The sequence below is a fragment of the Saccopteryx leptura genome, chromosome 1 (assembly GCF_036850995.1).
Source record: "Saccopteryx leptura isolate mSacLep1 chromosome 1, mSacLep1_pri_phased_curated, whole genome shotgun sequence".
NCBI lineage: Eukaryota > Metazoa > Chordata > Mammalia > Chiroptera > Emballonuridae > Saccopteryx > Saccopteryx leptura.
The window spans coordinates 310,378,321-310,395,700 of record NC_089503.1 but is presented as its reverse complement, the minus strand read 5'-3'; the positions used below and the strand labels follow the sequence as shown (position 1 = coordinate 310,395,700).

Here is a 17,380-nt window from a genome sequence, read left to right as displayed (position 1 = left end):
AGCCAGGCAGGAGGAGCAGGAGTAGGAACCAGCCTCCTTATCTGCAGATAGTGTTTGATTGTGGTGGGGGGTGATGGGTAGCCCTTAAAGAAAACTCTGAGACAGCTCTGGGGAGCTTTGTGGTCAGATGGGTGCAGGGAGGTCAGTGGTCAGAGGAGGGAGGTGGCTCTCACGTGCTCCATGCAGGCTTTGTATTCTCAGTGGGTCTGTGTAGCCTGTTTCACCACATAGGTTTCCTTTCCATTAAGCCCATTCTCACTTCCCAATTACCTGGTGGAGTATATATTATCATCTCCATTTTACAACTGTGGGGAAAAAAATTTGAATAGGCTAAGAAACTTGCCCAAGCTCCCTGAGTGTGTGCCAGAGGCCCTGGGCCTGCGTCCTGGAATTGCTCTGTGCCAACTTGGGGAAGTAACACTGGATGAGCTTCTCCCCTGGAAAAGTATGAGTTCTTGTTAGGGGAAGATTTACAGGCAGGGAAGAAACAATTAAAGAGTGATGCTTCTTTCACCCAGTTCCAGATTTTGGATAAACCTAGCTTCCTGGAATCTGGCCCAGTGTGAAACAGCTTCCTAAGCAGAGAGAGTGCAGCCAGGATGAACCCAGTCAAGGGCCGTAAACACAGGGCCACAAAAGACCCGAGGCCTGGTGTGCTGCCGGGAGGACTCCTGGCCTAGCCGTCACAGAGCCAGGAGTTACGGAACTGTCGGCCAGAATAAAGAAAGATACTCAGAGGATACCAGTAGAAGATCTGGAGAGATCAGAAACAGCAGTCCAGGTGGCAAGAAGCAGGATCAAGAACGGAGAAAACATGAGGGAGGAGGAAAGGGCAGCCTTTGAAGCAGCTCAGAGCCTGAGCCCCGACTCATTGCATCGTCCTCATGTGTGTTGCTCATTGTATCCATTATTGTGTTTGATTATGATTGGTCACTGAAAAAAGAGGAAAGAATGTTCTGAGGCCTCTATTTACAGAGCCACTAAGTGTTACTGCTTAGCAAAGACAGGTGTGGAAGGGGTGTGGAGGAGGTGTGCTTGGAATGGCCAGGTATACTCAGGGTCATTGAGGTTCCACACAGTACATGGCACAAAATTGGGCCAGTGGGGCCCATTGAATGTCTATCGAACAGACAGGTGTGCCTGACTTACCTGTGGCGGAGAACTCATGAAGACTCCTGTCCATGGGCAGCTGGCAGAGACTGACCCAGTGTACTTCTCAGGGGATCCTTTCTTCGAAGCCTTGGGGGGGCATCCAGGATACACTGTTGCAGTTGTCCATTTGAGGGGATGCTGGGTGGGAGGCTGGGAGGACAGCAGTCTCTTGGACTACATTAGAGTTTCCTGTCCGAGCTACTTCGGGTTAGAGAAGCTGCCAGTGAGGAAGGGCCTAGAGCAGGGGTCCCCAAACTACGGCCCGCGGGCCACATGCGGCCCCCTTAGGCCATTTATCCGGCCCCCACCGCACTTCTTTCATTGGTGGTCAGTGAGAGGATCATAGTTCCCATTGAAATATTGGTCAGTTTGTTGATTTAAATTTACTTGTTCTTTATTTTAAATATTGTATTTGTTCCCGTTTTGTTTTTTTACTTTAAAATAAGATATGTGCAGTGTGCATAGGAATTTGTTCATAGTTTTTTTTATAGTCCGGCCCTCCAATGGTCTGAGGGACAGTGAACTGGCCCCCTGTGTAAAAAGTTTGGGGATCCCTGGCCTAGAGTCTCAAATTTGGAAGGGACTTGTAACTGTCAGCTGCTCAGAACCCCTTTATAATGGCTCTATGTAAGTCTACGGAGTAGAAGAGACTGCCAGCCTCTGGCTGCTTGCTTCCATTGGCAGAGAGCTCATTACCTTCCATCTCTGAGGACTGCCTGTTAGAAATTTTATTATACTAAGCAGAAGTCCTAGGGACCAGGTGAGTCCTATCTGACCTTCTACACAAGGTCACTGGCATTTACATGAAGAGAGTGATTCCTAGTGTCTTCCCTCCAGGCCTCAAGTATCCAGTATAATCCTTATTTCATCTCTACCCTGGCCCTTCTCTCCTGATTGTGTGCATTTGTCTAGGAATCTAGGATGGAATCAAGTTCTAGGTACCTGACCACAGTAAGAGAGAGAGAGAGACAACATCGCTTAGCTCATTCTGGATGTTCTCCTTCAGACTGGAGGGCCTTGTCTATGGGTCTCTTGGTCATTTATGTGTCCCCAGACCTAGCACAGACCCTAGCACAAAGGCTGTAGTGACTATTTAGGGAGGTATGAAGTCACTTTGTTTCTCTGGGGCCTCTCCAGGGGACCAGAACTGAAACCATGGTCAGAAGGGTAGTAGGCGACAAGGTTGCTGACTGAGAACCCACTCCTCATTTTTGTTTTCCTTATGTCTAGGGGTGTGTTGAGTTGTCCGTTTTTTTGTTTGTTTGTTTGTTTTACAGAGACAGAGAGAGGGATAGACAGGGACAGACAGACAGGAATGGAGAGATGAGAAGCATCAATCATTAGTTTTTTGTTGTGACACCTTAGTTGTTCATTGATTGCTTTCTCATATGTGCCTTGACTGCGGGCCTTCAGCAGACTGAGTAACCCCTTGCTGGAGCCAGCGACCTTGGGTCCAAGCTGGTGAGCTTTTGCTCAAACCAGATGAGCCCGCACTCAAGCTGGCGACTTTGGAGTCTCGAACCTGGGTCCTCTGCATCCCAGTCCAACGCTCTATCCATTGCGCCACCGCCTGGTCAGGCGAGTTGTCCGTTTTAAATGCCCTTGCTGGAATCTTCTGGTAAGGGATTGACTTATCCAGATGGATCCTGGTGTGGGCTGGTTGAGTCATCTTGAAGAGATTCTGTCTTGTCTCCCTTCTCTGAGAATGAATTCTTGACTCACTAATGATTTTTTTTAACAGAAACCATCAGCGTATTGGTATTACACAGACTGGCTGGCCCCAGAGCACTATTAAAAGGTCAAGAATCTTGAGCTGAGGGATGGATGAAATTTGACAATTCTGACCAGTTGAACACACAGCTTGACCACATAATTCAGGAAGGTGCTGACATATGTGCGACACAGGAAAGGATGTGAGCTCAGGCGCCAGGCTCTTCTGAGTGGATCACAGGATGGGCTAGCTTGGGAGAGTGCTTCCACATGGAGGGGCTGATGGACCCCTGTGGGTTCTCTGGAGGGTTTTGTCTTTGGGGACTGGAAGTCTGATCACCTTGGGGCAGGTGCAGCTTTCCATCCTGTGAGAGGGTGAACTTAAGCACGGAACTGTGAGTGTAGGCGTAGCTGCCTGCCCTGCCTCTCTGAGCCTCACCTGGAGCTCTGGCCCATGTCCATCCATTCATTCCTTCCATGTTTATTGTGTGTGGGTGCTGGGGCCACTGATAGTTTTTGAGACTGAGCCTCAGTTTCTACCTGCAAGGAGTTTACAGTCTCAAAAGAACAATAGGCAGTACTGTGGACCACTCAGGCTTATCTGGGGCACCACACTCAGCCCGTCCTTTCAGAAGCCCCATGAGGAAGGAGCTCTGATCCCCAGCTTGTAGATCAGGAAAGCCAGTACAGAGTACTTAAGAAATGTGCCTGAGGCCATACAGCTCCTAAGTGGTGGAACCACAGTTCACACCCAAGCAGTCTGGCTCTGGTGCCATGGCTTTCTTGCTACTTTATGCTGCTTCTTGTACAGGAAGGATCAGACAGATGAGCTGAGAGATCATGTGTGAAGTGAACATGGCAATAGGACAGAGCAGGCCACCCAGGAGAAGAGTTAGCGGGACCTGAATGTGTGACTGCAGGGAAGCGTGAGAGATCCTGGCACATCCTGGGGACTCCACGAGTGGTTTATATGTATTCTGCTTACTGTGGCTGTGTAAATAACTATCCCAAAATAAACTAGTATAAAACAACCACAGATTTGTTCACAGACTGTGCAGGTGAGGAATTTGGCCAGGGCCCATGGGAATAGTTTGTCCCTGCCCTGTGGTATCTGGGCCTCAGATGGAGAATTTGAAGGCTGAAGAGGAATCCTCAGAAGTGTGTCTGTCCACTGATGCTGGCGTCTGTTGCGGCTTCAGCTCCTCCTACATGGGCCTCTCATGTTGGTTCTGCACCAGCGCTAGCTTATTCTTCCTCACATGGTGCCTGGGTCCGAAGGCAGGCATCTCAGAAGAGACAGCCAGAGAAATGAGGCCTTTTCCAATCCCAATATCAGATGTCACAAAGCATCTCTTCTGCTGTAGTCACCCCAGTATCCCCATGTGCAGGGGATGGAACGAGACCCCATCTCTCAGCGGAGGAGTGTCAGAGTCAGAGGGTGTGGTCGTCTTTGGAAAATACCATTGACCACAATATAGTTAGACCCAGTGTAGGCTGGACACATTCATTCTACTTGGCTTCGTGGTTTTGGACAAAGGCTATTAGCAGGCTGACATCAGATTTGGCTTGGTGCCCCCTCCCCGTACTCTAAAGTAGTTCTTGTCATTGTTGAGTGATCTGGAGCTCAGTGGGGATGCTTGCAGTCATGAGACATCTTGAGCTGTGCCCACACAAGGCAGGCAGCGCACAGGATCTTCTGCCCCATTGAAGGGCGCTGGCCCCCAAGGAAGGCAGGCAGATAACAGTACTGGCTGTGATCGCCAGCACTTGAGAGTACTGCTGAATGCTGACCAGTCTCCCAAAGCACTGTGCTGCCTCTCAGCCACCTGTGAGGGTCAGTATTCCTTCTACTCCCATTTAACAGATGAGAAAACTGAGTCGCGGAAAGGCTCACAGCTAGCTAGCGGCAGACCCTCTGCCACATGTTTGTAGAAGGGCAGTCAGCACAGTGTGGTAGGTGCTATGGGTCATGTTTATAGAGGATGCTGCCTGGGACCCCTTTCTGCAGCCAGAGACATGAGCTCTTACTAGGTTAGAACAGTTGTGAGTGGCTTAAAGTGCCCCAAATAGGTTCCTTTCCAAACTGCTGAAGGCCAACTTATTTCTCAGACTGCATTGCCAGGATTTTTTATGCCCTAGTTGAAGTGCTGCAGAGTGTCTGGACGTCAGCAGGGCCATGGGGGAGAAAGCACTGGCCTGGGCTGGTGGCCGGAGGCTCTCAGGATGGGTGGCATCTGACAGGAGTGTGAAGGGAAGGCCGCCCCAGGCAGTGGGAACAGCCAGTGCGGAAGCATGGGGGCACAGTAATCTGCAGAAGGAAAGAGGGGCATCCAGTGTTGCTGGGGAGGACATGTGAGAGGTGGGCAGGGACCAAGTCATCTGCAAAAGACCTTAAGCGCGAAGCTAAGGGGCTGCCTAGAAGGCTTTGTGCTCGGGAGACGGCAGAGTCAGAGGAAAAGGAGCCTCCCTGGCCTTATTTTGACCCTAGCCTTAGCCTTGCTCCTTTGCTGGACGCCTTTCCTCACTCCCCGTTGTGGGCCCCTGACCCCTCTGCACCTTCCTTTGTGATGTCCCCTGCCACACTCCTCTTTCTCTCCTTCCTCGCTCCTGACACATGCCTTTGCTTCTAGCACCCTGTGGGCAGTCCCTTCACTTGGCTGACCCAGCAGAATCCTCCGACAGGAGACATTACGGCGTATTGCTATATTTATAGCAGCATACTTTCCTGTCGGCGGGTGCTGTTGCAAATTTTGTGTCTTTGCGGGGATATCCAGCTGCGTCCTGATTCAGAATGAGCTGACACAGCTTCTCAGGACATTTGTGCTGTATTCCATGCCCCTCCCACGTTTGTGCAGACTGAGGTGTGCTACAGGTTGTTGAGAGGACCAAGGTGCTGCTACCTCATTCTTGCTTAGGATGTTTTCTGAGATCCCCCTGGAGAATATATTGTTTTGTTGTAAAATTGTGATCACAACACAAACAGAAAGTGCATAAGATGAATAAGAAATTATAAAGCTAATACACAGTTGAACTTTATAGCAGGCACACTGCCAGCTCCCCCAAGTCCTTTCCATCCCTATACTGACCCCCCCACAATCCTAAGTTTTGTGGTAATCACTCCCTTGCTTTACTTTACAGAATGGCCAGTAGTGTGTGCACGCATCCCTAAACAGCACGATTTGTCTTTGCCTGGTTTTGATTACAAATGGGATATTCACTGCATGGGCTTTCATGTCCCTGAGGGCTCCTGCTGCTGCCGGGACTGGATCCTTCACTTTCATGGCTGTTGAAAATTCATCCATCTGTTCACCCATCCTGTTGATGAGAGTGGCTTACTGGGGGCACTCTTTTCACAGCCTTGGTCATCTACAATTTCCTGAGCCTGTGCTATGAATACCTTGGGGGAGAAAGTTCCATCATGTCAGAGATCAGAGGGAAGCCCATTGAGTGAGTACAAAGCATCCCTGGAGCCCCTGCAACACCCTGACATTCTTTAGGCTATTCTGGTAGCCCCTGGACATACAGTTTTCAGCCTGGGACTGGGACTTGCTGTGCCTCTCTCGAACTTCCCGAGCAAGGCCTTCATTGAGACTCTTGGGAGGGCCTTCCTGGCTCTTTCCTCTTCTCTTTCTTCCCATGTTTTCTCATTTCTTTCTCCCTCTAGCACTTTTTACATTTAGTGCTTCTCAAGCTGATTAATTACCCCAAGGCCCACGCAGCCCTGCTCCCTCATGCTTTGCCACAGCTGCAAACGCTCTCCGCTCTCTAGTGTGGCCCTATCCTTGGCGCCGGGCTTAGAGGCTGACTGGGTACTCTGCCCCATCCTCACTCCACCCTGCTCTGCTCTGGTTTGTCGGGTGTGAGGGAGGGCACCCCCAGCACCACTTTCCTGAGTGTTGGTTCTTTGCTCATCATCCCCTCTCTGCTGGTCTCTTCCAGGTCCAGCTGTGTGTACGGCACATGCTGCCTCTGGGGAAAGACTTACTCCATTGGATTCCTGCGGTTCTGCAAGCAGGTGTGTGCCCCCCGCCACTGCCCCTATCAAGAGATGTAGGCCAGGGACCAGGAACCTGGGTCTGCACCCTGGAGCAGCAGCTGCGGGACTCTGCTTCCCCTAGCAGTGGCAGAGGCAGGTGCAGGGCCGGGAGGACCCTGTTGCAGGCTGCCCTGAATCCCACCTGTGGCCCTCCTATTTCCTGTAAGGCCCCTCAAGCCCTAGCACCCACCCCTCAAGCAGTTAGGGGTGCCCTGCATTCACAGAGTGCACTCGGAGGGGCAGTGCCAGGCATCCTGGGCAAGAAGCGGTTCCAGACTTTGTCCCTTTTGACCAAGTCTCGGTGTGAGAATTAGAGGAAGTGCAAGGGGACTCTAGAATCTCAGCTGGAAAATCCTCATCAGCTGGGGCCCAAGGGAAGGATGGTTTCTGCATTAAAGACATACGACCAGACAGGCCTGTACAGAGTCCAGTCTCTTCTTCATTTCCCATCTGGCAGTCTGGTAGGTTTTGGTTTTCTCAGCTGCCTCCCTGTGGTCCAGAACAGCCTGGGTGGAGGCAGTGTGGTGGTGCAGTTCAGTGCATAGGTCTGGCTCTTTGACCATCTGAGTGTGATTTCCAGCTTCACTGACTGTATGACCTTGAACAGTGACTTTACCTCTCTGAGCTCCAGTTTCTTCTGTAAAATGGGCATGATACTGATCTCAGGGGGTAGTTTAAAAAACAGATAAGGCATGGATGTAGAGCACTCACAGCGCTGGCTCAGAGCCATTGTCTCTTGTTTAGGAAGGGAAAGTCGTGTGTCATGCCCAGCTGACATGGCCCTGACCTGGTCCCCTCTGGGGCTCCAAGGGGCCTTTCAGCCCCTCTAGTGTCTTCAAGTTGAGGGGAAGTGAAACCCAAAGGCAGTCATTGTGGCCGGCTGGAAAGCTGGCTTTTCTGTCCCTTCTGTGGGTCCCTGCCCATGGTGCAGGCATACCCACAAAGCATCTACCTGGACTGTCCACAGCGCCCGGTCTGCTTCCACATCTTCCTTCCTTAAAGAGTTCCTAAGTTCAAATCTCCCCATTGGACCTGCAGGGAAAGAGTTAAAACTGTCCTGGGCTCAGGGTGGGGCCTTTCAGAGCCATTGTTTACGAATGGGTTTAGCTGCCCAGGGCCCCTGTGACTCACTGCCTTCTTTGATGATTATATTGTGTATCAAGTTTTGATCCCGTGATCACTAGCTCCAGTAGCCCTGTTATAAATGATCCCCAGCCCTGTGGGGACATTCCAGACGTTCTGCTGTTCCTGGAGGTGGCAGGGCGAGGTAGGAACACGCAGGGGGACAAAAGCCTCTACACACGTCTGCCCTGCTGAGACAGCCAGTCGCAGCCTTGTCCCAGGGGCCTGGAAGGGGGGGGGGGGTGTCCGTCAGAGCCAGCGCCTAGGACCTGAATCTCCTGGAGAGCTTGTCATTTGTGTTACTTGAGCTTATCTGTGCCTCAGTGCTCTCATCTATAACAGGGTGACCACAGTACTCACATCATGGAGCTCTTATCAGCACCAAGTGAGCTGACTCTGGACGTACCAGCCTAGGGCCAGGCTCTTAATGCTTACGCACTGGGTGCAAAGGGCTGCTCCTCCCTCTTTGTCAGTAGGTGCTGCCCCGGCCTCCTCTCAGTGGGATGGTGAGGCAGGGAAATTCTGTGGGGTGTGCCATATCGGGCTGCTAGCCTCCGTCACACACGCTTCCCCTGGCGGCAGCCCCACAGCTCAGGTCATCAGGGCTCCCCTGCAAACCTTACTCCAGTTCCCAGAACGTTTGATTCAACAGCTGCTTTCTCTGCTCTGGGTCATTGCCTTATTTGGAGCCACACTGGCTTAGCCTTTCAACTGTTCCCACCTTCATAGAAGGGGCTTTGTCACGTAGATCTATTTGATTTCAAGAGAAAGGTGTTTCTAGTGATGTTCTGGATACCATGGGCACCCCCGGGTAACGGGTGAGTCTAGGAAATTGTGGAAGCGTGGGTGAGGGAATTCTTCCAATGACTGAGCAGGTTGGCCGAGATCTTTGAGTGCAGAGGTAGGAGACCTCCATGATACTGTGTTGCCTCGTTCTTCAGTCTCCACACAGCGACCCTGTGATGAGGGAGCTGGTTATGTCCACTTACCAGAGGCTAAGTGGCTGCTCACTTGAGCTTCTGTAGCTGGTAGCTGGTGAGGCCAAAATTCAAACTCTGATGTTGGGACTTGAGACTTTTGCTTTGGGCTGCTTCCTGTTTGGTGTTCTTGTAGGTTATCTCCATCCCTGGTAGGACCCCAGTTCAGGTACGCCCTGGGCCCAGGCCCAGAGCCTGAGGCAAGGACCAGACCTGGGTGTGGACCAGGAGGAAGAGAGGAGGCCCTGATCCAACTCCGCTGTCCATGTCGCTGGTCCCTCAAGCAGGGCCCCGGCTCTGCCCACCCCCAGCCTGCCCTGTCTTCCCTGGCCACCTCACCTCTACTGCCTTTCTCCAGCACAAACCCTGCCCACTCTTTGCCTCTGGGACTCAGTATGAGTTGCTCCCTCTGCCTGTCCCATTGTTTCTCTGTCATGTTCCTGTTAGCCCTTCTCCGGTGGCATCTCCTGTCTCCTGCTCCTCCATTCCTCCACCTGTCATCCTTTCTTCACGTCCTTGTCTTCTCATACAGCTGAGTCGCATGCTCCTTGTGTCATGTAGTCTGCCTTCTCCTGCAGACAGCAGTCTCCACGGTGGGGGTGGGGGGACGGGCGACACGGGGTCTCCCCAGCACCCTCTGGCACACACTGTAGGCCTGCCTGGCCAAAGGACATGCTTGCTGCATGGTTTCTGTCCTCATCCTAATTTGCAGCCTTTTCCCTCACAGGCCACCCTGCAGTTTTGTGTCGTAAAGCCACTCATGGCTGTCAGCACCGTGGTTCTCCAGGCCTTCGGCAAGTACCGGGATGGTGACTTTGAGTAAGCAGCGGGTCCCCCCCCCCCAAGGGAGTGTGAAGAGGAATGTTGGTGCCAGAGTAGATGGCCCTGCCTGGAGAGTAATGCCCTGGCCTAGGGAAGGCAGTGGCCACAGACTGGGTGGGTGCACACGCACACTCAGGACCTTCCTCTGAGTGGAAGCCAAGTGTGGCCCCAGCCTCCCTGCTCCCTGTGCCGCAAGCCCACGCCCGGCACAGGAGCGGCCCCTCAGCACACACCACCTTCTCACACGGGCTGCAAGTGGGCCTGGCGTGAGCCCAGACAGGGCAGTGACCATTCTCCATACAGGGAGCAAGAGAGTTGGAGCCCTGGCAGGCCGGTCTTGAGTCCCCGGGTAGAAAGCCCCTCGTGTGTAAACTGTCCACAGACATCATTTTGGGGGTTAGGGAAAGTGCCTACATGGCTGCGTGCTGGCACACCCTTGGCTTCCATTGCGGCCCTGCCAGGGCACGTGAGCAGACTGGGGCTCAGGGGGAACATAACTTGACTCGAGTGAAAAGAGAAAAGCCGAGCTCCCAGTCATTCTGACGCATGTCATCGGCCCATCAGGCTGAGCTCCCACCCAGGCCACACTGGTGTCCTCGCCCGTGAGTGAAGCAGAGGTGGCGGTTTGTCCTGCACTGCGGGCACACCCCTCCCACCCCCTCGTGTTCTGACCGTTGTGGTCACCTCTCTGTGTGGCTCGGGGAGCACTGCTTAGGGAGCACTGACGAGTGCTATGGGAATGGGCATGAGGGTGGGGCAAAGGCGCGGAAGCCCCTTGCCCCTCAGGAGGGTCTCTCCAAGCCAGAACGCTCCCCCTTTCCGGCAGCGTTGCCAGCGGCTACCTGTACGTGACCATCATCTACAACGTCTCCGTCAGCCTGGCCCTCTACGCCCTCTTCCTCTTCTATTTTGCCACACGGGAGCTGCTCAGCCCCTACAGCCCTGTCCTCAAATTCTTCATGGTGAAGTCTGTCATCTTCCTCTCCTTCTGGCAAGGTGAGCCTCCTCCCAGCCCCTGTGAGGCTGGCCTGTGCACGCTGTCCCCTGAACCTGCTTGCCATCTTTACCCTGTGGCCCAGGGGCTCTTTTTGGGTGGTTCTAGCCTGGAGCTCAAAGAGGCCTCTATCCACTGGGTACCTGCTAGGTGAGAAGTCTGGGTCCTCAAGTGCCTTGACAGGAGCCACAATGGAGTTGCTTCATGGAAGGGGGACTCAGGACCCTGCATAATCAGTGGTGTCTCAGTGTTGGTGGCCAGAAAGAAACTTGGGGTGTGGGGTTTCCACGTGGTCTTGGTTTTATGTTGGCAACCCCGGGAGTAACTATGGACCCTGCTTTCATTCATCCTGGCATTTGAGGTGGAGGGGCTGCGTGGAAGGTGGGGGGCTGAGAAAGTGGTCTAGTCTGGGCTAGACACCCACACCTCCCCCTCCAGGCATGCTCCTGGCCATTCTGGAGAAGTGCGGAGCCATCCCCAAAATCCACTCAGCTCGAGTGTCGGTAGGCGAGGGCACCGTGGCCGCTGGCTACCAGGACTTCATCATTTGCGTGGAGATGTTCTTTGCAGCTCTGGCCCTGCGGCACGCCTTCACCTACAAGGTCTATGCCGATAAGAGGCTGGACGCACAAGGTATGAGGCATGGTCCTAGAGACGACCCCCGGCAGGAGGAGCACCACCAGCCCTGCCCAGGGTCCCTCCTGCCCCCCAGTGTCCTGAGTGGATGGGTCAGGAATCCCCAGGTCAGGTGTAGGCGTGTCCTGGAAGCTAGGCCCCTGTCTTTACAGCAGGTCTGGAGTATGGAGACCTGAAGGTGGTATGGCACAGTACCCCCACGGGAAGGTCAGGACAGAGGTTTTAGAATAGACAAGTTCCTAAAGGTTCCTGACATTGAATAGTTATCTGTATTTTCCTATAATTCTCTGTCTCTAAAGTTATTTTTTTAATGTGATTACTTCTCAGAAACAGACTCAGATGGTAATAGCTTTGAACAGCCTTCTTTTACCCCTGCTGACCTTCCTCTTCATTAGAACAGAAGTTGGAAACTGTAGCTACACATTAGAGCTCCGTTGAGAGTCTTACAAGTCTCGTGTCTGGCCTGGTCTTCAGAGGCTCTGCAGGAACTGGTCTGGGCTTGGGCCTGGCAGGGTGTGATTTCAGAGTGCATGGGGTGAGGGCTGCCTTCGGACAGGAAGAGGAATCTGGGAATGCCTAAAATGACGTGAGGAGAGGGGAGGGCCTGGGAGGTGAAGTCTCCTGGTCTAACACATCTATCGTGGAGCTCAGCTGCTGCCAGCTCCCTTCCCATGCAGCTGTAGGTGAGAAACCCGCTTCCCCAGGCCCACCAGCTATGTCTGCCACAGGCCCTGGGGAGCCATATACAGAAGGGTCTGAGGCATCGGCCTGGCTGCGGCTGTGCTCGTCGACCCCCAGCCTCTAATGGCCTGTTCTTGGATAGGAGGAGGCCTCAAAATGTCAAGTGGCTGCTGGAGGCGTGGACTCTAAAGGCCTCTGGACTCTTGTGCGCTGACTGTGTTTTCCTAGCACATTTCCTGGGGGGGGGGGAGGCTGTAGGCTGGCCACAGCTCACTGCTGCTGGCTGGTGGCCCACTTGTTTCCCATCAGGGCCCCAGTTGAAAGGATCTAGCAAACACCTTCCCGGTGTTGAGGGCGATGTCCCTCAGTACAGACCCTGTGCTCTTGGAAAAGTCACCTCTATGCTTGGAGCCTGGGAAGGTTTAAACTGGTTTAGGAAACCATTTTTGCAAGTGGTGGCCCCACAGAGGTTCTCAGTGGACACCTGGCTGCCTTCTCACCCACAGTCCCCCAGACATACCCACTCCCAGCAGTGCAGCTCTAGCAGGACCCCCGCCGGCGAGGGAAAGCTGCTGCTCGCCCTGGCCCCTCCAGGCCCATCCTGGTGGGTCATGCACCTGCTAACCACAGTGCCCAGCCCCTCTCAGCCCCCAGTCAGGCATGGGGGCTGAGCCGGCTCTGGGCTCTGCCGTGTGATGTGCTCAAGAACCCCCTCCCTGACAGCCTCAATTTCCTGTCTGAGGAGGCGAGGGGTTTGTAGAGCATGAGGCACAGGCTTAGCAATTCCAGTTAAGCCTGAAGAGAAGTGAGGATGTGGGGGTCCTGACTTAGGGATGGAGGCTGATCTTGGGCCACCACTGTGGTCTGTGCTATTGTCCCCCTACTCCTAAAGAAAGGAGTGCCACAGGAGGAGCTATCTCTAGGTGGATGTTCTGCCCAGGCCCTGGGGGGGGGGGGCTGCCAGGGTGCCAGTGGGGCAGGGGTGGGGGCAGCAGGGTGCGTGGCGTGTGCTGACCTCGGTGGTGGGCATGTGGTGTTCACTCAGCTGTCTCTTGTCTTCTCTATTTCTCCTGCTTCTCTCCCTCTCCCTCTGCCCACCCTGCTTTTGCGCTGGGTTTGGCCATGGGCAGTGCCAACATATGGTCCTTACGGTAGGTTCTGCTTTCGGTCTGCATGTCTGTCCTGCATGTCAGTCCTGGTCTCTCTAGTTCCTTCTCTGTGTTCATGTCTCCTTCCCCACAGATACCCCGGGGTGGCAGGGCCCAGAGTACCTGCCTGCCAAGAGCTGCCCTCTGTGGAGCTGCCTGCTTCTGTCCTGGTCTGTCATTGTTCTAGAATATGCCCTGGCTAGTTCTGGGGCACAGCGCTCATTGATGGGAAACCAGGGGCATTTAGTATGTCCATGGGCAGCACACATGGAGGTGGTCAGAGCAGGCCAGTCTGATTCTGCAGACCTGGGTGTGAGTTGAACTCATCCCTGCCCTCTCAGTTTTGTGGCCTGGGCCTGTGGGGACGGTTCCTCAGAGAGGGAATTAAGATAAGCACATCAGGGAAGGTGCTACCACCTCTCGGGGGGGAGCCACTGACAATGTCTGCTGCACTCTGGGTTGAGTCCTCTGCAGATGTCCTGATGGAGCAGATCCCTGGTCAGTTCCCCCAGGAGAGGGGCAGGGCTAGCACCCGTGGAGCCTGGCACCCTGGCTCCCGAGCCCCCTGCCCCACCACTCCCACCTTCAGTTGATGCCATGGCCCGGCCCCCCTGCAGCAGTCTGAGCTCACTGCGTGCATCACACCAGTCCGCACCCAAGGTCCCTTCCCACCGGCTGGACTCAGCCCCCGGTTGCTGCTGACCTGTACTCCCTTCAGGCCTGCTCTCTGCTCTGCGCCCCAGGCAGAGGATCTGGCTCTTTGTCTGCACCTTCTCCTGTTCAGGACCCTGTTCTCTGTTCCAGGAGGGGGTGGTTGAATAACACAACCTTGGGAGGTGGGTCCCAGTGCTAGGGGTGGAGCTGAGCCATCTTGTCCCCTGCTGTGCCAGCCCCTCACCCCGACCCCCTGCCTCCTGCCCTGCAGGCCGCTGTGCCCCCATGAAGAGCATTTCCAGCAGCCTCAAGGAGACCATGAACCCACACGACATTGTGCAGGACGCCATCCACAACTTCTCGCCTGCCTACCAGCAGTATACACAGCAGTCCACCCTGGAGCCCGGGCCTACCTGGCACAGCGGCGCCCATGGCCTCTCGCGCTCCCACAGCCTCAGCAGTGCCCGTGACAATGAGAAGACTCTCCTGCTCAGCTCTGATGATGAATTCTAAGTGTGGCTGCTTCCGGGCAAGGATTGGAATCTTGGCCCAGGGCAGAGTGTGCCCCCTCCAGCCTCACGTCCAGGCTAGGAAGCAGGCTAGCACACCTTTGCCATTGCCCTTTAATTTATTGGACCAGAGACACTCACATTATCGCTTCCAGAGGAGCAACCAGTTGCTGTCTGCCCAAGGAACAGCCAGGCTTACTCTTGAGCTTTCAGGAATATTTATACAAGGCCAAGCCTGCACTGGCTGGGCAAGGAGCACAGGACAGTGGGAGTGACTCCCATGCCCCTGCAGCTTGTCCCGCGTTGATGGCATGTTGGGACCAGCCGTGCCCAAGATCCAGATGCTTGTGTTGTGGACCAGTAGCCACAGCCTCCTCAGCTCTGTCCCCAGGTCATTGCTCTCCCTGCCATACTTACAGCCCCACCCCCCAAACACCATGCAATATGCCTTCTCCACTGCTCCCTCCCGTCTCCCCTTGTCCTGTGCTAGATTAGCCTCATCTTGGCAGGAGGAGGGCGGAGGGAACACAGATGCTCTCTGTGAACCCCCTCCTGACCCAGGCCTGCTTGGCATGCTGCAAGGATCACAGCCAGACACCAAGAGCCACAGGTCCCACTAGGAAGGGTGGTCAGGTGCCTCTGGGCCCCTTTTCTGTTGATGTGGCCTCACCAAGCAGGGGTAAGGGTCCCTGAGCTCTTGGGTGTCCTCTCTATGGCTGCACCTCTACCTGTTTAATGTCCCTTCCTCTTGGCCTGCTGAGGACAGCCAGCAGCCCACACTGTTCCCTCACTTGGGGTCTGTCTTGAGAGCATTTTGGGGCAGAGCCCTTACTTCCTAGTTCAAAGGGTCTTACCTTCCTTCCCAGGCCAAGATCAGAACCTTTGCTGAGGCTTCTCCTGTCATTTCTGGAGAAGAGTCTGAGTCTTCACATTTCAGACCAGCTCCCGAGGACACAGTTCCGTGGGAGGGTGGACAGAGGGCTGGGGCATGCAGCAGAGGGCCCTGGCCCCATATCCACAGGGCATAGTGTCCTGCCTCACCTGGCCCCCCGGCCCATCTCCTCTGTGCCTTAGTCACATATGAAAGCTCCCCTCCCTAGGCCCTCAGTCTATCCCAGAGACTCGCTGGGGGCTTCCTGTTAAGCTGCTGGCACTCAGAAGATCCTGCAGTGCTGGGCCAAGCACCCTTGGATAGGCCTCATGGGTGGTCAGAACCACCTCTCCCCACCCCTTGCCCACCTCCATACCCATATACCTGGAGCCTCCCAGGACTAGATCCCCCATGCGGACTGGGCTTACACCGGCCACTGTCTTAGGAAGAAGCTCTCAGTGGTCACTGCTTGTTTGTATAGGCAGAGCGTCCCATCCAGATAGCACTTGGGTTTGGGCTGCAACAGCCTGGGGAAGGGGTAGGATGAGGGAGAAAGGCCCTGCCCCATGGCTTCAGAACTTCACTGTGGAATCTCTCCTTTTGGCCACTTCTGGAATGAACTGTGCCCAGGGTCAGATGGGGGTTCCATCCCAGTCATCTTTCCAGGCACTTGGCCCTTGTGACTGAGCCAGCCCCCCAGCGGGAGACAGAGGCCTGCTTGTGGGGTACTGGAGGCCAGCTTTCAGGCCTCTGTCTGGCAGTGGGTTAGTACAGACTGTCTGAGAATGACCTCTGTCCCTGCTCCCACCATTTCCTTTCACGAATATTTCTGATTCTCCTTCCAGGCCAAAGTGTGCGGCTGAGTCCCAGCCCCCAGTTTGTGGCCCCTGAGGAGGTGGGGGCTGGGAACTCGCGCCTGACCACACCACCCCTTCTTCCTAGGGTTTGTAACGTACCTTGTCTTTTTTTTTTTTTTTTTTTAATTTTTTTCCTGATAGAGTAGCTCTTTGTACATAAAAAATACTTGAAAAATTAATTGTATGATGTATGAGAAGACAGAGTCCCCTAGTTTTGTATCTTATGTATGACTGCCGTGAGTTCCACCAGAAAGTCGCTCTATTTTGGTCTCTGACATTTTAAATGCGTGACAGAAGTGAGCAAATAAAGTGAGAAAGAAATATATATATGAGATAATATAGATTGTATTGAAATCTCCTCTGCTTGTGGGTGAGGTTTTTTCCTTCCTCGTCCCACCCCTGTGGGTGTTTTGGGGGTGGGTTTTCTGGTTGTGAGCAGGAGTGTCTTAAACCCTTCTCCTTTAGGTATGTAACGTGTAGGTGAGAGGGAATTCACATTGTCAGAGACTAATATTGGGGTCCAGACACCCCACTGGACAGTATCTCCCTCTCCCCTGGCTAGCAGGACAGGGTGGCAGCCTTGGTCACAAAGGGCCCACCCTTCCTGCACACTGGCAGCCCCCTTCCTGCAGGTACCCTAGGGATCGGAGATTTCCCAGGGCCGTCACTCCTTCAAAGTTGTCTCCCCACCTCTCTGAGCCCACCATCCACCCTGGGACCCTACGTGCTTCCCCTTAAAAGGGCAAGGCCTGGAGCAGGGCCTGCTGGGCCTCACCAGGCAAGGTGTCTGGCCGTGCAGAGCACCTTCCTGCCACCACCTCCTCATGCTTTCGCAGGGCCTGGCTGTGCTGACTTGGGCACTCAGGAATGCGGTGGGGGCGGGGGAAATTCCCAGCCTCAGATCGTGCTGCCTTTTCCATAAGCCTGAGCTCAGCGTCTCAGGATCTGATGAGGATCAAGGGCCCCAACCTGAAGGGGAGGAAGGCTGGTGGAGCAAGCCAACCTGTATGGTTTGGCCTTTCCCTAACTTTCATATCCTGCACCTTCTCCCAGCCCCCCATCTTCATACCCATACCCAGCCACACAGAAATCCTCACAGCAGTGGTGCGCACTCTTATAAATGTTGATTGTGTGCTCAAGCTTGCATTGCAGCCCCTCCGGTTCCCAGTGCTTGTCACACCTATGCCCTCAGAGCCTTCCTGGGTGGGTAA

General features: G+C 54.2%; 1 protein-coding gene across 4 annotated transcripts in view; it reads left to right on the top strand.

The window, feature by feature from the left end:
• The window catches only part of TMEM184B (transmembrane protein 184B), a 50,951-nt gene extending 34,424 nt beyond the window's left edge, over positions 1–16,527 (top strand). For 3 of the 4 annotated variants that reach the window (XM_066358391.1, XM_066358392.1, XM_066358389.1), the window contains 7 exons: positions 6,219–6,309; positions 6,802–6,877; positions 9,725–9,816; positions 10,646–10,815; positions 11,252–11,446; positions 13,261–13,281; positions 14,204–16,527. In XM_066358391.1, coding sequence (XP_066214488.1) covers positions 6,219–6,309; positions 6,802–6,877; positions 9,725–9,816; positions 10,646–10,815; positions 11,252–11,446; positions 13,261–13,281; positions 14,204–14,445 — 887 coding nt within the window. In that variant the 3' untranslated portion in view covers positions 14,446–16,527. The remainder of the gene's footprint in view (positions 1–6,218; positions 6,310–6,801; positions 6,878–9,724; positions 9,817–10,645; positions 10,816–11,251; positions 11,447–13,260; positions 13,282–14,203) is intronic. The other variant, XM_066358390.1, reaches the window with a different exon arrangement.
• The last annotated feature ends 853 nt before the right edge of the window (positions 16,528–17,380 follow it).